Genomic DNA, 19,403 nt, shown 5'->3' on the forward strand with positions numbered 1-19,403 from the left:
AGTGTCTTCAATGAGATCACAGAAGTGCTCAAGTGAGTGCACGTTGTCAGCCGGTAGGCTGAACAACCATCGAAGTGGAGATTCACAAAGTGTGTATGTAAGCAGCAAGCTGGCATGTTCGTCAGAACACCCATCTTCCTCATGAAGCATGGAAAAAAAGCCATGTAAGTACTCAGGCTAGGCCACTTCGCCTTCACCATCATACGTGTAAGTGGACAAGTGATCGAAAAACTCCCTCGTGATGGTGACATCTTCATGATTTGAAAAACATCACAAAGGGAGAAGAGTGCAAGAATCCATGAAAGATATGCAAAGGCTCAAAATAGGATGAGAGGACATATCTTGTCATCTGGCCCTCCTTCTAGCACCATAAATATTGACAGTGCTGGACCCGCCAACATGTCAGGGGATCTCCCCGTAAGAAGTCGCAATTAGAGCTCAGATCGTTTAGTGTAGGAGTCCCAGCAGTGGATCGTATGGTAATGCCTTGACCGCGATTTCACACAGAGGCAAGTAAGATAACTATGTTGGTAGCAAGGGTGTGACAACTGCAATGAGTCAAGGAAGGTGCATGAGAGGTTCTAGCACATGGGGGTTGACGTGAGTGCGGCCCTTGGAAACCTGTAATAGTACTCGGCTTGGAAGGGAACACACGAGCGAAGATGCATCACAAGTTAGAAAGCAAGTTAGCAAGCAATCCAAAGTGATGGTTAAACCAACAACACATTTTAGAAAGATTCATACATACTTATATAGAATAGTCCATACATGCATGCGCAAGCAAACAATACATATATCATTTAGAGTAAACCATATAGCATAGAATAGAATACAACATATGCATGAAACGTGCTGGCTCTTTTTATATAAAGAAGTGTAAGTTCCAGTCATACAATACATCCATGTCCAACCACTAGTTCCAATAGTGGAACGTTACAGCGACATCCACCTGCTCCTCCAAAGAGATGTACTAGCTTTGCGCAGTGGAGAAGCCAAGGTTCATTACAATACTGTTCAAGCTCTCTCCAAGATAGTCTTATCGGAAGCTTCGTTGACCAAAAGCCTTTATAATGAGTTATGAGGGACTATTTATAGCAAAGGGTGGGGTGACCCTTGTTGGAATTTGACAACTAATTGTAAATATGTGTAAAATTGTATTTACTGCCAAGTTGGTTTTATAACGAAACAACTGTTATGTAACGGAGGAGCCTCCTATAAAATGATGAATGCCCGAACTATTGTAATAAGGAGAATCATTGTTGGTTTAATAGAAAATCCAATCCCTTGCCCCGTGGATGTTTCCTTGACACCCTGTCAAGGTTTTACCATGTAAAAATATTGTGTTTTTACCTGTGTCTTACATTCAGTTTCATTTATATAATTCTTGGTTCTTGGTTAATTAACTGATTGGGCCAACAACCCTTGCCATTCCCCTTTGTGACAGTTCAACTACCCTAATGACTCTTCACCTACTCTATGACTGTTACATCCAACTATCACAACTTGACTTACACTTGTCATGACTTTACATTACAATGCACATATACCCATGTGAAACAAAATGGCTTGAGCGAACCAAGCTAGACATCACTCTGACATTAGACAACCATGGAAGTCCAACTCCTCAACATCTTCATGCTGATCGACAGTAACATACTGATGCCAAGATCAATAGTTCTTGATGGTGTCCGTGTGTTCCGCAGTGACATCCATTTGAAACCTGACCCTTGCCTCCATAGCATCTAGGTACATTGCTCAGGCTCCTCTGTCCAACTCGTCTGAAAGAAAGCGCACCATTGTCTTCAATGCAGTTGGACCAACAACATACTTGTGCATGATGTCTACACTGATAGGCAAGTCTAGGCTGGTGGCAATGCGCATCAACTTGTCGAAGTACGAGTCAAGCTCTAGTCGGACCTGTTTCTTTGTCTTCGCCTGGGTGAGAGTCGCAATAGATGGGATCGTGTGTGTGTGCACCACAACATCCATACTCGTGAATACTCGTGCATGGGAAGCTTGTATGCTAGTAATGAGCTGTGGGAGCTCTTCATAGTTTCGGATCTGACTCCGGATACGTGCCTTCAACTCGACCGCATTGGCCCTCATCATCTTAGGCAAGTGAAGTGAGGCTCCCTTGTATTTGATCGTCCATGTTTGCATGTCATCAACAACAACATGCAAGTTCGTTAAGATACGTGCTCTTTTAGCACATCGTCGCTGCCATCTGTTGAGATGGATGACTGCCTTATGCACGGTACCAAACTTGGAGTACAATGCTCACATAACTGTGTCAAAGGACAATACTTCATCTAGTATATTGCCTTCTTTAGTTCAACTCAGGTGGACATTGTCATCAAGTCTCCTCCTTGCTTGATCGTCTGTAGTTCCTTCATCATTCGCTCATTCTCAGCTATCAGAAAGCGAATGCTTGTGCTAGTGGCTTCGACATACACTCTGGTTGTATAGGCCAAGGTTGTTGGATGTTTGTGCACATCAGTCACGATCACTCGTTCCTCAACTTGCGCAGGAGATGTATGATCCTCCGTAGTTGACACTTTGCAAGATTTCACAACTCTATGTTGAGATTCGTCAAATGAGATGTTGTGCATCTCTCCTTTCGGTTGATCACCAAGGATCTCAGTGCCCTCTTGGTCACTTGAGACTTGCTCATCATCTGGATGCAGTGAAGCAGGTAAGTCGACCTCTTGGTGATGAGGGATGAGGTTGTTGTCCTGTTCCAACTCTTGCTGCTCCATGTCTGCATCCAATTGTTGAAGTGCTTGTTTTATCTCATGAGCGAAGTCTTGCTCCTGCGATGGTTCACCCTGTTGGTTTGATGCCAGATGATCTGATAAGTCCACTACCTGTACGGGCGTTGTTTCATTTGTTTGCACATGTTGCTCCTCTGCTGTATTTGCTGCTGTTGCTCTTCCCTCTCCTGTTTGCGCAGCTCTTGTTCCTTTCGGAGTTGCTCCCTTAGCTCATGAAACTCCTTCTCTGCTTCTTCCATTCTTTTCCTATCTTTTTGCCTTTGCGTGATTCACATCTCGCACTAGTGCCTCTTTGCCTCTATAGCCATAACTGCTTTCTCTACAAATGGATCTGCTCGGAACTTCTAGCTTTGCTTCTCCTCCATGTGATTGACAATCTTCCTCTTACCTTTGTCGTGCACTGGTATGCTTGCCTCTGCTGCTACTGTTGCTGTTGGTGTTTTCTGTGATGCTGCTTCATGTTGCTTTGCTAACCACTCCACAATGAAGGCACCCTGTTCATTGGGTCTAGAGAAATTGCAGCAATATCTCCATGGAACCTCCTCGGCCCAATGACATGCCCCGTGGATCCAGTTGAACTGAACTCTCGTGCAATGCTCTTTTACAATGCAATGTGGGTCATACTGATTGTAGCTTCAGAGGTCGAATGGGTACTTCTTCATCAGTTCTGCTTCGACATTCGCTTGCTTGATACTTTGTATCTCATATAACCCAATCCGCAACAATAGAGCGGGCCAAGGTGCCTTCTTCTTTCGGTGCAGTCTAGCTATCAATCTTGCCAATATGTGATATGCTACTTCCTACATGACAAGTACGTCCAAGGAAAACTTCGGTAGAACATGCAGAGGCTTCTCCGAGCTGAACATTCGGATGAAGGTGCTAGATAGTGAGGCATACCAATCAACAATGCGTATTAGTGCCTCCATTGCTTCCTTTGACATGCAAGGTGGATCTTGTTTGAATATTATCTTGTAGATTGGGGTGACAAAATGACGGGACAACTGTGTGATTACTCCTCTAAAGCTGCATTAGGACAACAAATTGAAATATGTGTTCACAGCAGTCTCCGCCGGTGACCATGCCCACTCCAAGCTCAGGAACGCCTTTCGGGCACATATTTCATCTAAGATGTAGGCGGACATGTAAATCTCTGCATGCATACCTTCGGGTGACTGCCGAGCCTTTGATACTTGTTCCTTCAGCTGATGAGCCAGCATGCCAGACTAGTTACATGGTTTTCCCTCTCTAGCTAGTTGGTCCAGTGCAATCACCCAACTCTGTGGGAAGGTTTCTGTGCTTGCTTGGCCATACAGTTGACATGCAAATATGACCAAGTATTGATACGCCTTCCGCAATATCTTCGTCTTGTAGATTTGGTTGGGTGTCAACCTAAATTGAGCCGACTCCTTTACCCAGTTCTTCAGAATGTCTCTGCAGTTAGCACTGTTGTTGGGTAAGCTGAATGGAGCCTTCATGACAATCATGGGCTCTGACATCTTATACATCTCGTCATAGTCTCGTGCCCATAAGGTTGCAAGCTTCATCCCACTGACACTACCGAAGGTCAGTGTCTCGGGATCAATGTGGGAGACGATCCAATGTATCATGTCCGCGCATGGGAACGCGGGGTATTTGCATGAAATCCGGTACAAGCCAGACTTGTGAATGTTCACGTACACTTGATGATCTTCGAGGTCTTCCTCAAAGTGCCTGCAAATGCTTCATTGGCCTCTTGCCACTTGAATTTGATGTCCTTGTCTAGAATCAACTTTGTATCTTCATAGATCGATAGACTAAAGGACACTCGTTCAACTGCTGCTCTAGATGCATTTCCATCAGTGTCCTGTGATCCCGCTCTCTTAGAAGCCATTGATCCTGTACTGCTAAGAGGCGGATGAACACCTGAAAGATTTGGAGACAAGCAACATGCATGACAAGAAATCTGTTAACGAAAACCAAAGCAAATTCGGGGAATGACACAAAACATACCTGGGGAATTGATAGGAAAGATTGCACAATTTATTCTGGGAGGCTGGGTGATTGGTTGCCAGAATTGCGCAAAAGGCAGTTTGGGATGTCTAGGAGGCAAGACTGGTTGCTGGATTTGCGCAATGCGCAATCCACACTGGCTGTTGGTGGCTGGGATTGCGCAATGTGCAATTCCAACTGGGAGTGACTGCAAGCTCAGGGACTACATTGTGCAATTTTTTGGGCCAGCAGTCACTGTCCCTCGGAAATGCGCAAAATAGTCCCGGAGGACAGCGTTGGGCAGAAATGCGCATTTCTGGAGAGGAAGACAGAGCCTTCCTTCCCCAGATTGTGCAATGCTGTCTCAATGAAGGCAGAGTCTGAGCCAAGGCTAGCCAAACTTGCTGACGTGAAACTTAAAGCAAATATGAAAGTGAATTCATGGCGACACTAAGTGAAAGCAGAAATGATTGATAATGCATGCAAACATGAATGAAAGATTCAATAAACAGATCAACATGCATGTGGGGGAAGCGAGTCGCCGGATCAACGACTGTTCGTGCAAAAAAGTGTCATGTATGCAACAACAGTGAGATAGCAACGAAAACTGAAATAGTGCTAGGACAAGCTATTATACATGTAAACGACAACAAGCATTCAAAGAAATCAAGCAAACAACACTCACACAAGCGAATACACAAAAAGCGACAGAAATGCTGAAAAAGACAAGTTAAGGCCACTTACCTGTGAATAGATGAGTCGGATGTGTCGAAGAGTCCTGAATGTGCTATGGGATGTCAGAGCTCCAAGATCGATGTGAAAGAATGAATTCTGATGTGTTGAATAAATAAGTTTTGAGCTCATGATGCACATGCCACAAATCGAGGAAAAAGCGACACTTGGAGGAAAGTTTCTAAAACAACTTTGCATGTAACCTCCAGTTGTTAAAAATAGCTCCCTTAATCAGGGATGCCTTTTGCTATTCCAGGAAAAAGCGAGCCATGCATGCAAGTCAAGTTTCCTTGGTCCCGGGTGGAACTTGTCAACTCAACTGCTCATGTATGAAGCTGCTCAACTTCTTGAAAGAAATGCGCATTTCTCACTGGGAGCTAGGCTAGCTGCCCAGGAGATTTGCGCAATTTCTGGGCAAAGCAGTTGACTGCTGCCCAAATTTGTGCAAATTTTGGGCTGAGCAGCCCTGATGGGGAAACTTGCGCAATTCTGGAGCCCAGTAGGTTGCCAAACAAGATTGTGCAATTTCTAGAAGGAACGCTAGTTGCCCTCCAGAAATGCGCAATTTATTGGGGGCGCTGCTTAGCCTGCAGCTGGACCAAGTTCGGACGAACAACCTGTGAGGGGAATGCATCAAGATGTGATCGACAGACTGCCTTTGTGCAAGAGAAACACTAAAGCTTGTGTACTTTGATGAAGCAAGACAAGGTGCTGTGAAAAGTTGGTAGGGAGGCTCCAAAATGAAGCTAAGGAAAAATTTTGGAGGGTGGTTGTAGCTGCTACAATATGTACTTATCTGAGAATGAAAAATTCATCTAGTAGAAAGCTCATCATACAAAAGGAAGCATTTGTTGAATGAGGATACTCAAGATCCTTAGTTGGGATCTTCATCAGAAGATTCACCAATTAATAGGAACCAAGTGTTTCATCAAGAATTTTGCCTTGTGGGAATTCATGGGATGATGGAATGATGTCAAAAGAAGTGAAGCAGATCAAGGAATTGAAGGTTTTTCAATCAAGGATGTTGTTGAAGGGAATCTAGATGACCTAAAGGAAAACCAACGTATGTATGCTTGCATTTAATAAAATAGAATCATGTCATATGGTTGCAGGTAACATGAATGAATGCTCTACCTCGAGAGCATGATCAAAAGAAATGATCTCTTCCTTTAAAAGGATGCAGCTAGGCATGGGTCACACATTGACTAGATGAAATCAACTTAATATGTCCTCATATGAAATATGAGGTGGTTGACAATAATTGGAGGAACTATGATCGGAAGTTCCTGGAAGGAAATGTGTGAAGAAAGAAAGGAAGAGAACGTGGAACATGCAACTATGAATAAGGCAATCAACATCCAGGGATTGAAATATTTGACTAAGATATCTCCATGAAAGATATGAAGATTCTGATGAAGTCTGAAAAAAGAAAGAAACCCTTGACAATATATATATTTTGGAGATGTGTCAATATGTATGCTGGATGTTGATGCAAACAAAAATATGTCATGATGAAAGACCATCATAAAGGTAATTTTGATTTAATGTTCATTTCTTATTTTTGAATGATATTTGGATTGGCTTATGTAGGGCTGCCAAGGGAAGAACTATGGATGTCTTCCACAACTGATGCCCATGTAGCAGGATGAAATATCCTTAAGAAAACATGGCATGAAGAAGGCAACGTGGCATGAAGGAAAACCAGATATGGACTAATGGATCACTTTCCAATAAAAGGAATAATGACATGACTAACTCATGGATGAAAGTGATGGATGGTCTGTGCCCTACGAAGAAGTCCCAAAATATGTAGACTCTATGATAAGGAAGAAATTCATGACATCAAAGGAAGTAGTTCTACAAGCAGCTGGTTATCCCATGTTCTCCACCTAAAGAGCCACTGAAAGCAAGTCCCTAGTCAAGAGGGAGCTTGGTCAAGTTCTTAGTTAAGAGGGAGCTTGGGTACATTCCTTCAGTGGAATGGGTATGTCCTCCCTAAGTTGAGAGGGAGGGATAGACACATCATTCTTGTCTTCACTTGGGAAGACAAAATGGGGGATTGGGTAAACATCTGACATCCGATGCTATTTGAGGATGAGTTAGGGCATCCAAGATAAGAGTAGTCGTAGAGGACCGATATTCTTTGAGGACTGGGAATTCAAGATAAGAATAGTCCTAGTGGAACATACTTTGAGAACTCGGGTAGGGTATGTTACAAAAGAGACAATGATGAGGGTGTCTATACATCATTGGTCTTGCCAACATTGAGCTCTGATCTTGTGGAGAGATAGAGTTGTTAGTCAAGGCCTTGCTACGTGACAATGCTGGATGATATGATGTTATACAGATGAGTTACCAATCCAACTCTTCTTATGAAAATTCTTCAAATTGAGAATGTCCAAGTATCTTGTATGGATTATGAATACCTCCCTAGTTAAGAGGGAGTGTTGAAAAGTGTAACTAGGTTCAGTGTTCATAATGACATGTGTAATCATGATTTTATGTAATTGATGTAAGGAAGAAAAAATAAAATTATTTTTGTAATACTTGATTCATGGGTTTCATGATCAAGGAATTTTATTTTTAGAAGCTCCCATTGTGAGCTATTATGTTTGGTCGTCAAGTCATAAAGTATATTGAGTCAATGTCATGGATTGAAGACCCTTTTGGGCATCTATTTAAGTCTAGAAGATCTTCAAAGACTAAGTAAAAAACACCTCCAACAAGTCGGACTTCATCAAAGCAAACAAGATCAAGTCAGCCTAGAAGCAATTGCAAGTCGGCCTAAAGTCATGATCAAGAAGCCTATATAAGGAGGCATTCGACCTCCCTCAAGGAGACACTTCACACTTGTGATTCGAGCAACAACAAGAGGAAGAAAGTGTGAAATAAAGGAGGACAAAAAGAAGACAAGAAGATCGAAGTTTTTGGGTCAGTTTTGGATCACTTCTCTCCACACATGCGAAGAGATCTAGGGTTTCGATCTGTTGCAGAAAGGTCGAATTGCAGTCACATCAAAGTATCAAAGAGTGGGGTCAACAAGGTCTAGTTTGAAGGACAAACTCACCAAGAAAGAGAAGGAGGCATAGCAAAGGCAAAGGGAAATAGATCTCTCCATTATCTTCTCTCTCATATGATCTAGGGTTTCTGAAGTTGTGGCCGAAAAATTGCAAAAATTGCAGGTAAGCCGAAGTTGTCAAAAGGAAGGACGAAGTTGCAGTGAGGGTATTGCTAAGGTCAAAGTTGAAGTCAGGGAAGAAACTACTTTGATTCAAGGGTTGACTTGGTCTTGGAGGAGTCTTGGAATTTGTCAATTGAAGTCTCTATAAGAAAAAGAATTCGTTTGGGTTTTCCTCTCAAGTTGGAGAGGTTTTGGCCCTGGCTGATCACCTACATTTTGTGTCTTTTGTCTCTTTATTGTTTATGCTATGATAGCCGTTTTATGAAGAAGAGCACTATAATAATCTAAGTAAAGAAAAGATCCTAATCTAAAGAAGTAAAAGGCATTCACAAGCAGTTATCATTGACATAGAAATCTCCTAATCCCAATGCCCTAGATTTCTTAACACTAAATTGCATGTCCTTGATCATTTGAGTTAATTCATTGACAAAATGCTTATCATTTTCTTTCTCATCATCAAAATGGTCTTCTATTGACAAGTGTTTCCTATCAACAATATTAATTTGATCCCTTGTCCCTGCCTTTCCACTATCAAGGATTCCTTTTGCAATGGCACAAGTGGATTCATCATGAAAATTTTCATAAGGTTCGCAGTATGGCAAAGATTGATGCAACTCATTCTCTTGAAACTTTTCCAGATTATTTAGACGATTTCAAAGAGTAGTGACTTGATTTATATGATCAACTTGTATGTTCTTAACGAGTTGAGTTAGTTCTTCAACAAGATCACTTTCATTATCTTTAATCTCTATTTCTTTTGATTCATGCTTCTTGGATGCTTTTATGAACTTTTCTGTTTCCTCAGCGAAAGTCTAAGCAACGTTTACATTAGCGAGCTTCTCATGCATAAGCTCATAAGAAGTGTCAATGTCAAATGTATCAATGTAATGGAGTAACAAAGATTTGTCAGGAAGTTTGTAATCTTGAGATAAATCTCTTGCAATATCATTAAACCTCTTATTAAATTCTTTAGTAGTTTCATTCTCCCTTTTCTCCATATTGTAAATAGTGCGAAGTAAGTCCTTTTGGTTCATTTTATCTCCATATTCATTCATAAAGGCATTGATTATAGCGTGCAAAGAATCAAAATAATTATCTGGAAAGTCTTGAAACCAATCCATTGCATTATCTTCCAAAGAAAGGACAAAGAGCCGCATCTTAATGTCTTCATGATTATAGTTAGTAGTGCTGCACCACTTAGCCACACAAATATTAAATTTCTTGAGATGGTCATTAGCAGTAATTGTATTATTATCTCGAAAAGTAGGCAAACTATCAATGGCCTTCTCTGGAATGTCATGAGGATAACCTTGAATGCTAGTAAAACGACAAGGGGTGAACAAGTCATTCATGATGACTTTCTCAAAGGCTAATGGATGTCAAAGAGAGATCCTTATTCAAGAAAAACAAGAAGTCTACAAGAAGCGAGATTCTAGCAGAAATTCTTGCAAAAAAATGAAAGAAGTGGAGTCGCCACTTGAACGTGAATCAAACTCTAAAATCCAAAAGGCAAAAAACTGAAAAGTTAGTTAAGAATCAATGCCAAAAAATGTTGTGTTGATGCCAGATTAAGGAAAAGGGTGAAGATGAAATGAAAAGATGTCGTGAAAGCCAAGGACCAAAAGGTTGTTCCTGACAACGACGCCAAAAAATGTTGTTGCTCAAATTGTATACGTGAATGCGAAAACTCTCAGGGCAGGGGCTGCTACACTGATCCCGACCCTCTCTGTTTATGTTGTCTCCCTACAACAGGCTAATGGGGGTAACCCCTATGGAATGAGATGATGATTGCATGAGACACAATTGAATGGCCCAACAACTTGGTTAAGGATGACCAACAAGTTTAATTATTTAGCACAACTTAATTAGATTTATTGAGATTTATCAATTAGAGACCAATGCCTTAGGAGTCAAGTTACTTGCACAATGATTTAAGATACCAAGTTACTGGATGAACAGTTGTTGCTAGGATGAGAAACTATCCTATATGAGATGCAACACCTAGGACTAGGTGAAATGCAAACTTTTGGTTAATTTTAGATTAAATGCCTATTCTAAGTGAATCCTTTCTCTCAATTGTTTTGAAGCTAGTCTCAAATGTAGGTTGTGGAGAGAAACCCAGGGGAAGAAAGATATTGCTTTATTAACGATACCTACCTTGTGGTTCTAATCACCAGAATGCCTCTAGTGCTGGACTGTGGCCCTAACGATTGCAAGGTCACCGTGTTAACCACAAGTGAGGGTCTAAACTTCACAAGTTGGGTGAGAAAGGTGGTCCCGTCTTCTTTCAAACAAGCCTATGTTTGGAGGTAAATTAATTAATGTGACAACTAATCCTAGGATGAAGTGCAAGATATGGGTGATTGCCTTAAGTGATATTATTAGATATTCTCAAGTACTTTAAGTTAAATTATTTAGTATAGATGCTTATAATGTTCAATACAAGAGCATAAGCAAAACACTTAGAGAGTAATATCAGGGACAATCTCAATTAAAACAATGTGCTAATAAAACAAGATCACTATAGTGCCAAAGAGAAATCACTTCAAGATCTATACAATGATTAGCAATCTCAAAATAACAAGTGGTCTAAATAAATAACCAATGAGAAGCAGGGAGCACCAAATTAATGAATCCTTTACACTTTGATATTAAAATTAGAAACAAAAAGAAACAATACAATGAAACACGATTAGCGATAGGATTATTCAAGTGAGATCACAAGATCACTTATGACTAATGCTCGAAGGAGTTGATACCACAAGTTTATTTTTAGATCACAATGTTGTTGAACCATGAACCAAGATAATGCTCTTATTTAATTAGCAACCAATTCCTTATGTCACTTATCAATTAGAAGAAATAGGTTACAAAAGTATTTTTAATTACTTTACAAGAACATTAACAAATAGTGATGTCAATAGCTTTCATAATGGGCCACTTTATAACATTAGTAACTTCTTACAAGCACATTAAATGAGATTGCAATGCAAGCACCAATGAGTTATGTGCAAGTTTTAAGATGTGAATCAAAGCCTATTCCAATGATGCAATGCATAAGACAATGGAAATACAAATAAAAGACCGACAAGACAATATGGATAACCACATATCACAATTACGAGCAACCCACTTCTTTCACATTTCCAATAACATTAGACAATAATGACAATGCTTTAGGAGCTAGGAATGAGTCCTTATGAGTTTAGGACCCTTTTGAATGCCTTCTTTACCACTATTATGCTTATGATCAGACTTTAGAGTGCTTATATCAGACCTTGTATCATATATATCAGATCTTCAAAATGACTTAAGAAAGGCACAAAAGATAAACCTATGAGTTAATTATCCTCTTGAGATTAATGTGCAATTATTATAGGCTCAAGTGAGAGTGATTAGTGATTTTTTAGGATGTTTAGCTCAGATTTATGCCACTGTAAGTATGATGCGTTAGATTTGATTGCAAAAACAGTGACAGGAAGGAGGGTAGAATATGCAAACCCTTAGGCCTATAGGCCTAGTTTGATGACTAGCCGACTTTTCAATGGACTAGAACTTCAAACACCTACAACACAATTTGTTAGCATGAAATAGGATAGATCAACCCTCTTATGACAATGTTTAGAGCTTCTAGGGCTGGTTGATGGATTGTTGAGCTACTTTAGGTCTTGAAACCCTTGTCAAAGAGGTTAGCAAGTCTGCAAAACAAATAGTTAGCAAGGAAAACCTAATATTTATGGCTCAAAATGATAGAACTCAATTACAAACAATTTCCAAACTTACCCTAGGCCTGCAACCACAAAGATTAGTGTCAAATTTAATGCCAAACCCAGAAAATTGCCCAAAAATGATTGCGACTAAGGAAAATGATTGCGACTAAGGAAAAAGAGGCTTAATCAGTCAGCGACTAAAGTGGGAAGGCCTCCTAGGCCTGTAGCTAAGAGGGAAAGGCCCCAAAGGGGCTGCCGCAAGACAAATTAGGGTTGCGGCCACAAGAAAAGGCCCTAGAAAGGACTATCGCAAAGGAGAAATCCCATAGAAGGGCTGCAGCCAAGCAAAAGAGGGTTGTGACTTAGGTTGGAAGGCCTTTTAGGCATGCGACTAGCCTCAAAGAGGCTCCAAATGCACTTGACCCCCTGAATGTCCCAAAAAAATGATAAAACTTGCCTTCTACAAGCTGGATGACTTCCTTCCCTAGTCAAGTGTTGGGCAAAAGTGATCTGGAAAGGCTAGATCTTACCCTCAAGGGCCTAGATCAACCTTTGTTTCTTCAAGAGCTTTATTTCTCACCTGCAAAATGAAAAAATGGAGAACCCAAATACCCAATATATACAAAAATGTCAAATTCAAAACCCCAAACCCCAAATGCTATACAAAAAAATGGGTTAGATTTTAATATACAAGGTTTAAAAAGATTATTTACAAATATTTACAATATTTACAAAATAAAATTTGCCCTTATTAGCATGTAAATTTTGTTATAGCACAAGAGAAAGCGATTAATTTTTTTGTAAGATTTTAAAATAAATGATGTATGTAAATGGATGACCGACCAAAACCCTTTTGGAAAGTAGCCTGCAAAATGAAAGCTCAGAATCCAAACGCAGCTGATTCTTCTCCACAGTCTGTGAACTTGGAGATCAAGGGCTAGCGTACCTGTAGATCTCTATTCAAACTTAAAAGATGAATTGTTATATCATGAGAGATCTAGATCTACGAGTGTAGATCTAAACCCAACACCTAAGGCAAGATACATGTACCAATAGATGCTCCATCTTGCAACAAACGAAATAACAATTTATGAAACACATATAACATAAAGCATGAAAAAATTACTAGCATATACCACAAATCAACAAATAGAAGAACACCATGAATTGAAGCCACAAAGTCTTTCTATTATGAGAAATACAATTCCAGCAGAGCAAGGTTCAATACATGTGTTACAGATTACATCATCCAAAGATGAAATGAGGAGCTTCATAGCTTCCTTATATAGAAAATGAGAGAAGAGAACCCCTCCAAGTGGAAATAACAACTAGTTGACTTGACCCTCATCAAAATAATCTCATCCGTTGATATTCCTTTGAAAATAATTTGATCTCCACCATTGATTTTTTTATTTTTGAGGGAAAATTCGAATTTCTCTTAAAACTCCTTTTTTATTAATCCAAAAAATAATATTTTGGACTAATATGCTCAAAAATTTCACTTTGACTTAACAACCAAAGTCCAAGTGGTCATTTTTTCTTAAAAAATCCATTTTTTTCTTGGTGGAAGACCTCCAAAATTTAATTCTTTTTTGACCCAAGAATTTTTAAGTTTTTTCCACTTGGAAATAATTTACTCAAATTATTTTTTTGGCTCAAAATTAATTATTTTCTAGCTAATTATTTTCTTCTTTTTTTTTTTTATGTTTGCCAGAAAAATTAATTAAATGACTATAGGAGATTAATTATTTTTTCCATCCTCAAATACTTTGCTCATGGTGTCTAACTATGAGTAACCATGCAGTAAAATAATTTTACATCAAGATATTACAAATTAATTCCACCCATAGAAGGGGAAATACACATTTAGACATATACCCTCAAGACACTACCCAATATGATATAGTATGAAAAATATGGTTGAGTCTCGTTGAAATTAATCTTACATCGATGTTTCCATAGAAAATCAATTGCCAAAAATCAAACTATGTGCTAAATCACTTTGCAGCTATCCCTAACCATCCATATACCCCTGCTACCTAGTAATGGCCCGTTTAGATTCCTTCTGATGCAGGCTTTTTTCTATTTGATTGATCTTATAACTGGATTTTTTTTTTATGAGCAAGGAGAGGTTGGTTACTTTTATGTCTTGACATGCTACTTTCAGTAGGGTGTGACATTTTCAGAATAAGCTCTTTATCCAAACAAACTCATCATTTTATGGTTTTAATGGCATTTAAAGTATATGTGCATGAGTTTAGACAAGTTCATATATTTTCACTTTTAGTAGCGATCTTTCACAAACTGCCATGCATGATGATAAATTTTAGTGCAAGGGGCACCTAGTTGTAAATTCCAAAATGACACACATTTTCCTTCTAGATGACGATTGCCTTGTTAGTGGCTCATCTAGTCTTCATGTTGTAGGTGCTCCTCACAGTTTGACTCAATTTTTAGTCATGATGGTGACACCTTACATGTTTCATCTACACCAGTGAGTCTTCCTTTTGATAGTTCAAGGCCTATATCTAAGTGAGCTATCTTCACTAGACTAGTCAATGTAGTAGAGTTTCTTGCTAGTCCATCAATGTACTATTAGGGGGCATCCCCTACACTTGGGCCCTTCTTGCTTAAATTGTTAGTTGTTTTCAAGATCAATCTGATGCAGTCAAGCTTTTTGATTTGAACACTATTAGGAGGAATATTCTCCACTACTAGTTTTTGATGTCCCTGCCAAATTATAGCTTCTCCCATCGAAATATCTTTGGAGCTAGGTCTTGTTGGTTGATTATCTTGATGGCTTTATGAAAGAGTGATGTGGGGTTTGGTGGGGTGATTTGGGCCTTTGCTCAACATTAAGTGGGGAAGTAAATTTTGTAATCTTGTACTGTAATGACTTCTTTACATGGCTCTATGTTTAGCACGAGGGGGGTGTTGGAATTATGAGTATAATGTATACATATGGCCACAACTCATGTATCATTATCCTTGTAATTATGTTTAAGGCCATAAACTTTTTCCTTTTATTGTATTACTAGGTATGATGAAGGCCGACCTAGTCAATCTTGATATGTAGGATCCATAGTCGTCTTTTGATATGTGCCCTTGTTTTGTGGGTCCATAGCCCATTCTTGAAGGGACATCTTAATTGTGTATAAGTACACAACTCAACTACTTTTTTATATCATCTCATATTGTGATCTTCTTAATCTAAATACTAGGTGTTATAAGCTTGAGGGCACTTAATTTTGGCATTCTTTCTTGTGATTATCATATGTCTCTTAGGAGTAATTGTGTATTTATGTCTTTAGAAGATGAGATCATACAGATGAGAGCTTGAGTTGTGTCGTTATACTCAACTCAAGTGCAAGGAAAATTTTAAGGATTGAAAATTATCTTGAAGTTTAAAAACATCAACAAATCTCAGTAGTCCCTAATATGCAAACTATGATGTATTTGTAAAATTATTCAAATTTGTAACAATTTTATATATAATCTCTATATAATGTTGGCGATTTTTAAGGTAAAATAATTTTATATTGTAAAATTTGGGCAAATCATTTTTATAAAAAATGGAAATTAGCAAATCTTTTTTTTGGAAAAATCATGGAAAATTAGCCCAACTGTGAATATTAGCCCGTAAAATTTTCCATGCTCAAGTGAGGTGTCTCTTCAAAAGGGGAAGGAATCCCTTCAAGGTTGTTGGGGCCAGGGAGATCATGAGCCCACAAAACAAGGGCACACACCCCAAGAGGGTTATCAAACCTACATATTACGTTTATCTAGGTCAACCTTAGGCAAACCTTGTAATGCAATAAAATAAAAAAGAAAAGCCTTAATAAATTACATGTAATAATGATACATTAGCCATGGCCATATGTATAGCTTACACTGATCATCCCAAAATGGTCTACATAGGATTAAAGGTTAGTAAATGAGCTCATGCCCCTAGAAGGAGGGAGTCAACACCGTGTCAAAATGCACCAAAGTTAATCCTTAGGAGCAATAGAAACTCTTTCTTAAGGCTCCTCAATTCTCCAAGAGTAAAATGGTAGATGAATCTCATTAAAGTAACCTTGCATCAATGTTTCTACATAAAACCAATTTAAACTAGTCAAAGTGTGTGCCAAAGCAATTTCCATCTATACCCTAATCATCCATGTATCCCATAGTAAGGGCCCGTTGATATTCTTGTTGATGTAAGAAATTGGCCATCTAAATGATTTTCGAATTAACAGATTCAGAATGAATGATTTATCCAAGCAAACACATTATTTTATGAATTTAATGACATTGAAATTATTGGTGCATGAGTTTAGCCATGTTCATATAGTTTCAGTTTTAGTGGTGACGTTTGAAAAGTTATAAAGTATGATGCTAAATAGCAATGAAAGGGACACTAAGTTGTGAAGTTCTGGAAATGGAACCTATTTTCCTTCATTAAGAAAAGATTTATATCTGAGAGAAGAAAAATATAATACCTTTTATACCATTTCATAGAAGGTAGGAGGGTTTCATTGTAGGTTAAAATTAAATGTACTACTATCCTCTTTCAATATACTAGTAACATAGACTTCATCATGGAAAAAAAAAGTGAAAAACAAATCTTGGAGTTAATGAAATCTCCCTGTCATGGAAGTGATGTCAGGATTTAACTGCGTGGTTAAACACAACCACTAATACCACTAATTGATTGACACAATGAAATTAAATAAATACATGGCTATTTAAATAGAGTCAAATTTTTTTTTTTTTTAAAGAAATATGATATTAAAATATTCACTTTCGTTTCATTTTGGGTTCAAATTCTCCAAACTGACATGCCAAGGTTTCATCAATTCAATCCTTTTGGGAAGTGTTTCTGCCAAATAATTTGACCATCCTGCTAAAATTATTATCCTTACTCTCATTGGTACTATTTTACGTTTGTTATATAGAACACAATACTATGACATTCCACATTTTTTATATGAAACACAATAATATGACATCCCACATAAATATTTGCAAAGCATTGGTGACATTGCCTTTATTCTCTTGGATTTATTCATTTTCATTGCCAAATACTTATATGGTCACTCCTAAATCTCATTCTTGCAAGGCCTCATCGTCATCTTTCACATGAAATTGCTTGTAGGGAAATTTTACACACTCGCAACTGGTGCAAATGAACCCTTTTATATAGGGATTATTTTTAAGTAGTCCTCAAAACTACATTAAGGTCAAGATAACATTAAATATGCATAACGGATCATTAATTTTGCCAACATCCCTCCCTCCAAAAACAAGTATTACTTGAAGTAAAGTAAGAGACATTTGAAAGTTACGTACGAGTAAAAAGGGTGAAGAATATCATTTAAGTAACCTTGCATTAGTGTTTCCACAAAAAACAATTTAAACCAATCAAATTGTGTGCCAAAGCAATTTCCAGTGATACCCTAACCATCCACATATCCCCTAGTAAGGGCCCCTTGATATTCTTGTTGATGTAAGCAGTTTGCCATCTAAATGATCTTAGAATTAACAACTTTAGAATGAACACTTTGTCCAAGAAAACACATTATTTTATGAATTTAATGACATTGAAATTATAAGTGCATGAGTTTACACAAGTTAATACAGTTTTAGTTTTACTGATGAGGTTTCAAAAATTATCGAGTATGATGCTAAATAGCACTGGAAGGGACACTAAGTTTGAAGTTCTGGAAATGGCACCTCTTTTCCTTCTATGAGAAAACATTTATGTTTTAGAGAAGAAAAATATAATACCTTTTACACCATTGCAAAGAAGGTAGGTGGGTTTCACTGTAGGTTAAAATTAAGCGCAATGTTATCCTCTTTCAATATACCAGTAACATAGACTTCATCATGGACATAGTGAAAATGCAAGCTTGAAGTTCAATGAAACTTCCCTATAATGGAATTGATGTCAGGATTTAACTACGTGGTTAAACACACCACACCACTAATTGATTGACAAAATGAAATTAAATAAATCCATACCTATTTATACAGTCAAATATTTTGTCAGTTAATTTAACAAGTTTGATATTAAGACATTCACCCTTGTTTCATTTTAGGTTAAAATTTTCCAAATTGACTTGCCAATGTTTCATCAATTCAATCCTTTTAAAAAGTGTTTCTGCCCAATAATTTGGCCATCCTACTAAAATTGTTATCCTTACCCTCATTGTCACTATTTCACATTTGTTATATAGAACACAATACTATGGCATTCCACATTTGCTATATGAAACACAATTATATGCCATTCCACACAAACATTTGCAAAGCATTGGTAACATTGCCTTGTTATTTTTGTTGGATTTATTCCTTTTCATTGCCTAATACTTATACAATTTCTCTTAAATCTCATTCTTGCAAGGTCTCATCATCTTTTACGTGACGTTGCTTGCAGGGAAATTTTACACACTCACAACTGGTGCAAATGAACGACGTTGGAGGAAAATAGAAGATAAGCTACGCACTATTGTAGATTCATTTTCATTATTCAATGTATGAGATGACTTTCTTTTAGTACGTGAGGCATTTTTGTGCATGTCATATGCTATTGCATGGGCATTTCCAATAACCTTGAAGTCAATTACTTCCAACAAAGAACTTTTTATGTATGCAAGACTTCATTGGCTGCTTTTTCTTTATCTCTGTGAGAGGGCCTGATTGAGATAAGAATTTGCCAAGAGTTTGTTTTGTTTTAACTTCTAATTATGTATGATTAATTCACAATTTGTTTGTTTGTTTGTTTTGGAAATGTTATGGTCTCTTGAGTATAATCACATTGTTAATGGTCATGATGTGTATTTGTAGATATTTCAACTGCTTCTTTGTTTTTGAAAGTGTTCAACAAACTATTTCTATGCATATCCATGAAATTTTTAGAGGTTGGGAACGTAGCCCATTTGAAAGTTTCCGTTGAAAGATCAATCCCAAATCAAACTGTGTTCTTTATGATGTTTTTAAAGTACAAGTCTACTGGAACCAAAATTCGAGTAGTTTTTATTAGTATTTTTCCTATCCTTT

General features: G+C 38.0%; 1 protein-coding gene across 2 annotated transcripts in view; it reads left to right on the forward strand.

The window, feature by feature from the left end:
* Positions 1 to 19,128, forward strand: part of LOC149190430 (psbP-like protein 1, chloroplastic) — a 253,185-nt gene extending 234,057 nt beyond the window's left edge. For both annotated transcript variants that reach the window (XM_089412148.1, XM_089412149.1), the window contains exon 9: positions 18,781 to 19,128. In XM_089412148.1, coding sequence (XP_089268274.1) covers positions 18,781 to 18,884 — 104 coding nt within the window. In that variant the 3' untranslated portion in view covers positions 18,885 to 19,128. The remainder of the gene's footprint in view (positions 1 to 18,780) is intronic.
* The last annotated feature ends 275 nt before the right edge of the window (positions 19,129 to 19,403 follow it).

The sequence above is a fragment of the Pinus tabuliformis genome, chromosome 3_1 (genome assembly GCF_031772625.1).
Source record: "Pinus tabuliformis cultivar Carrire ecotype Pingquan chromosome 3_1, CPIR1, whole genome shotgun sequence".
Lineage (NCBI taxonomy): Eukaryota > Viridiplantae > Streptophyta > Pinopsida > Pinales > Pinaceae > Pinus > Pinus tabuliformis.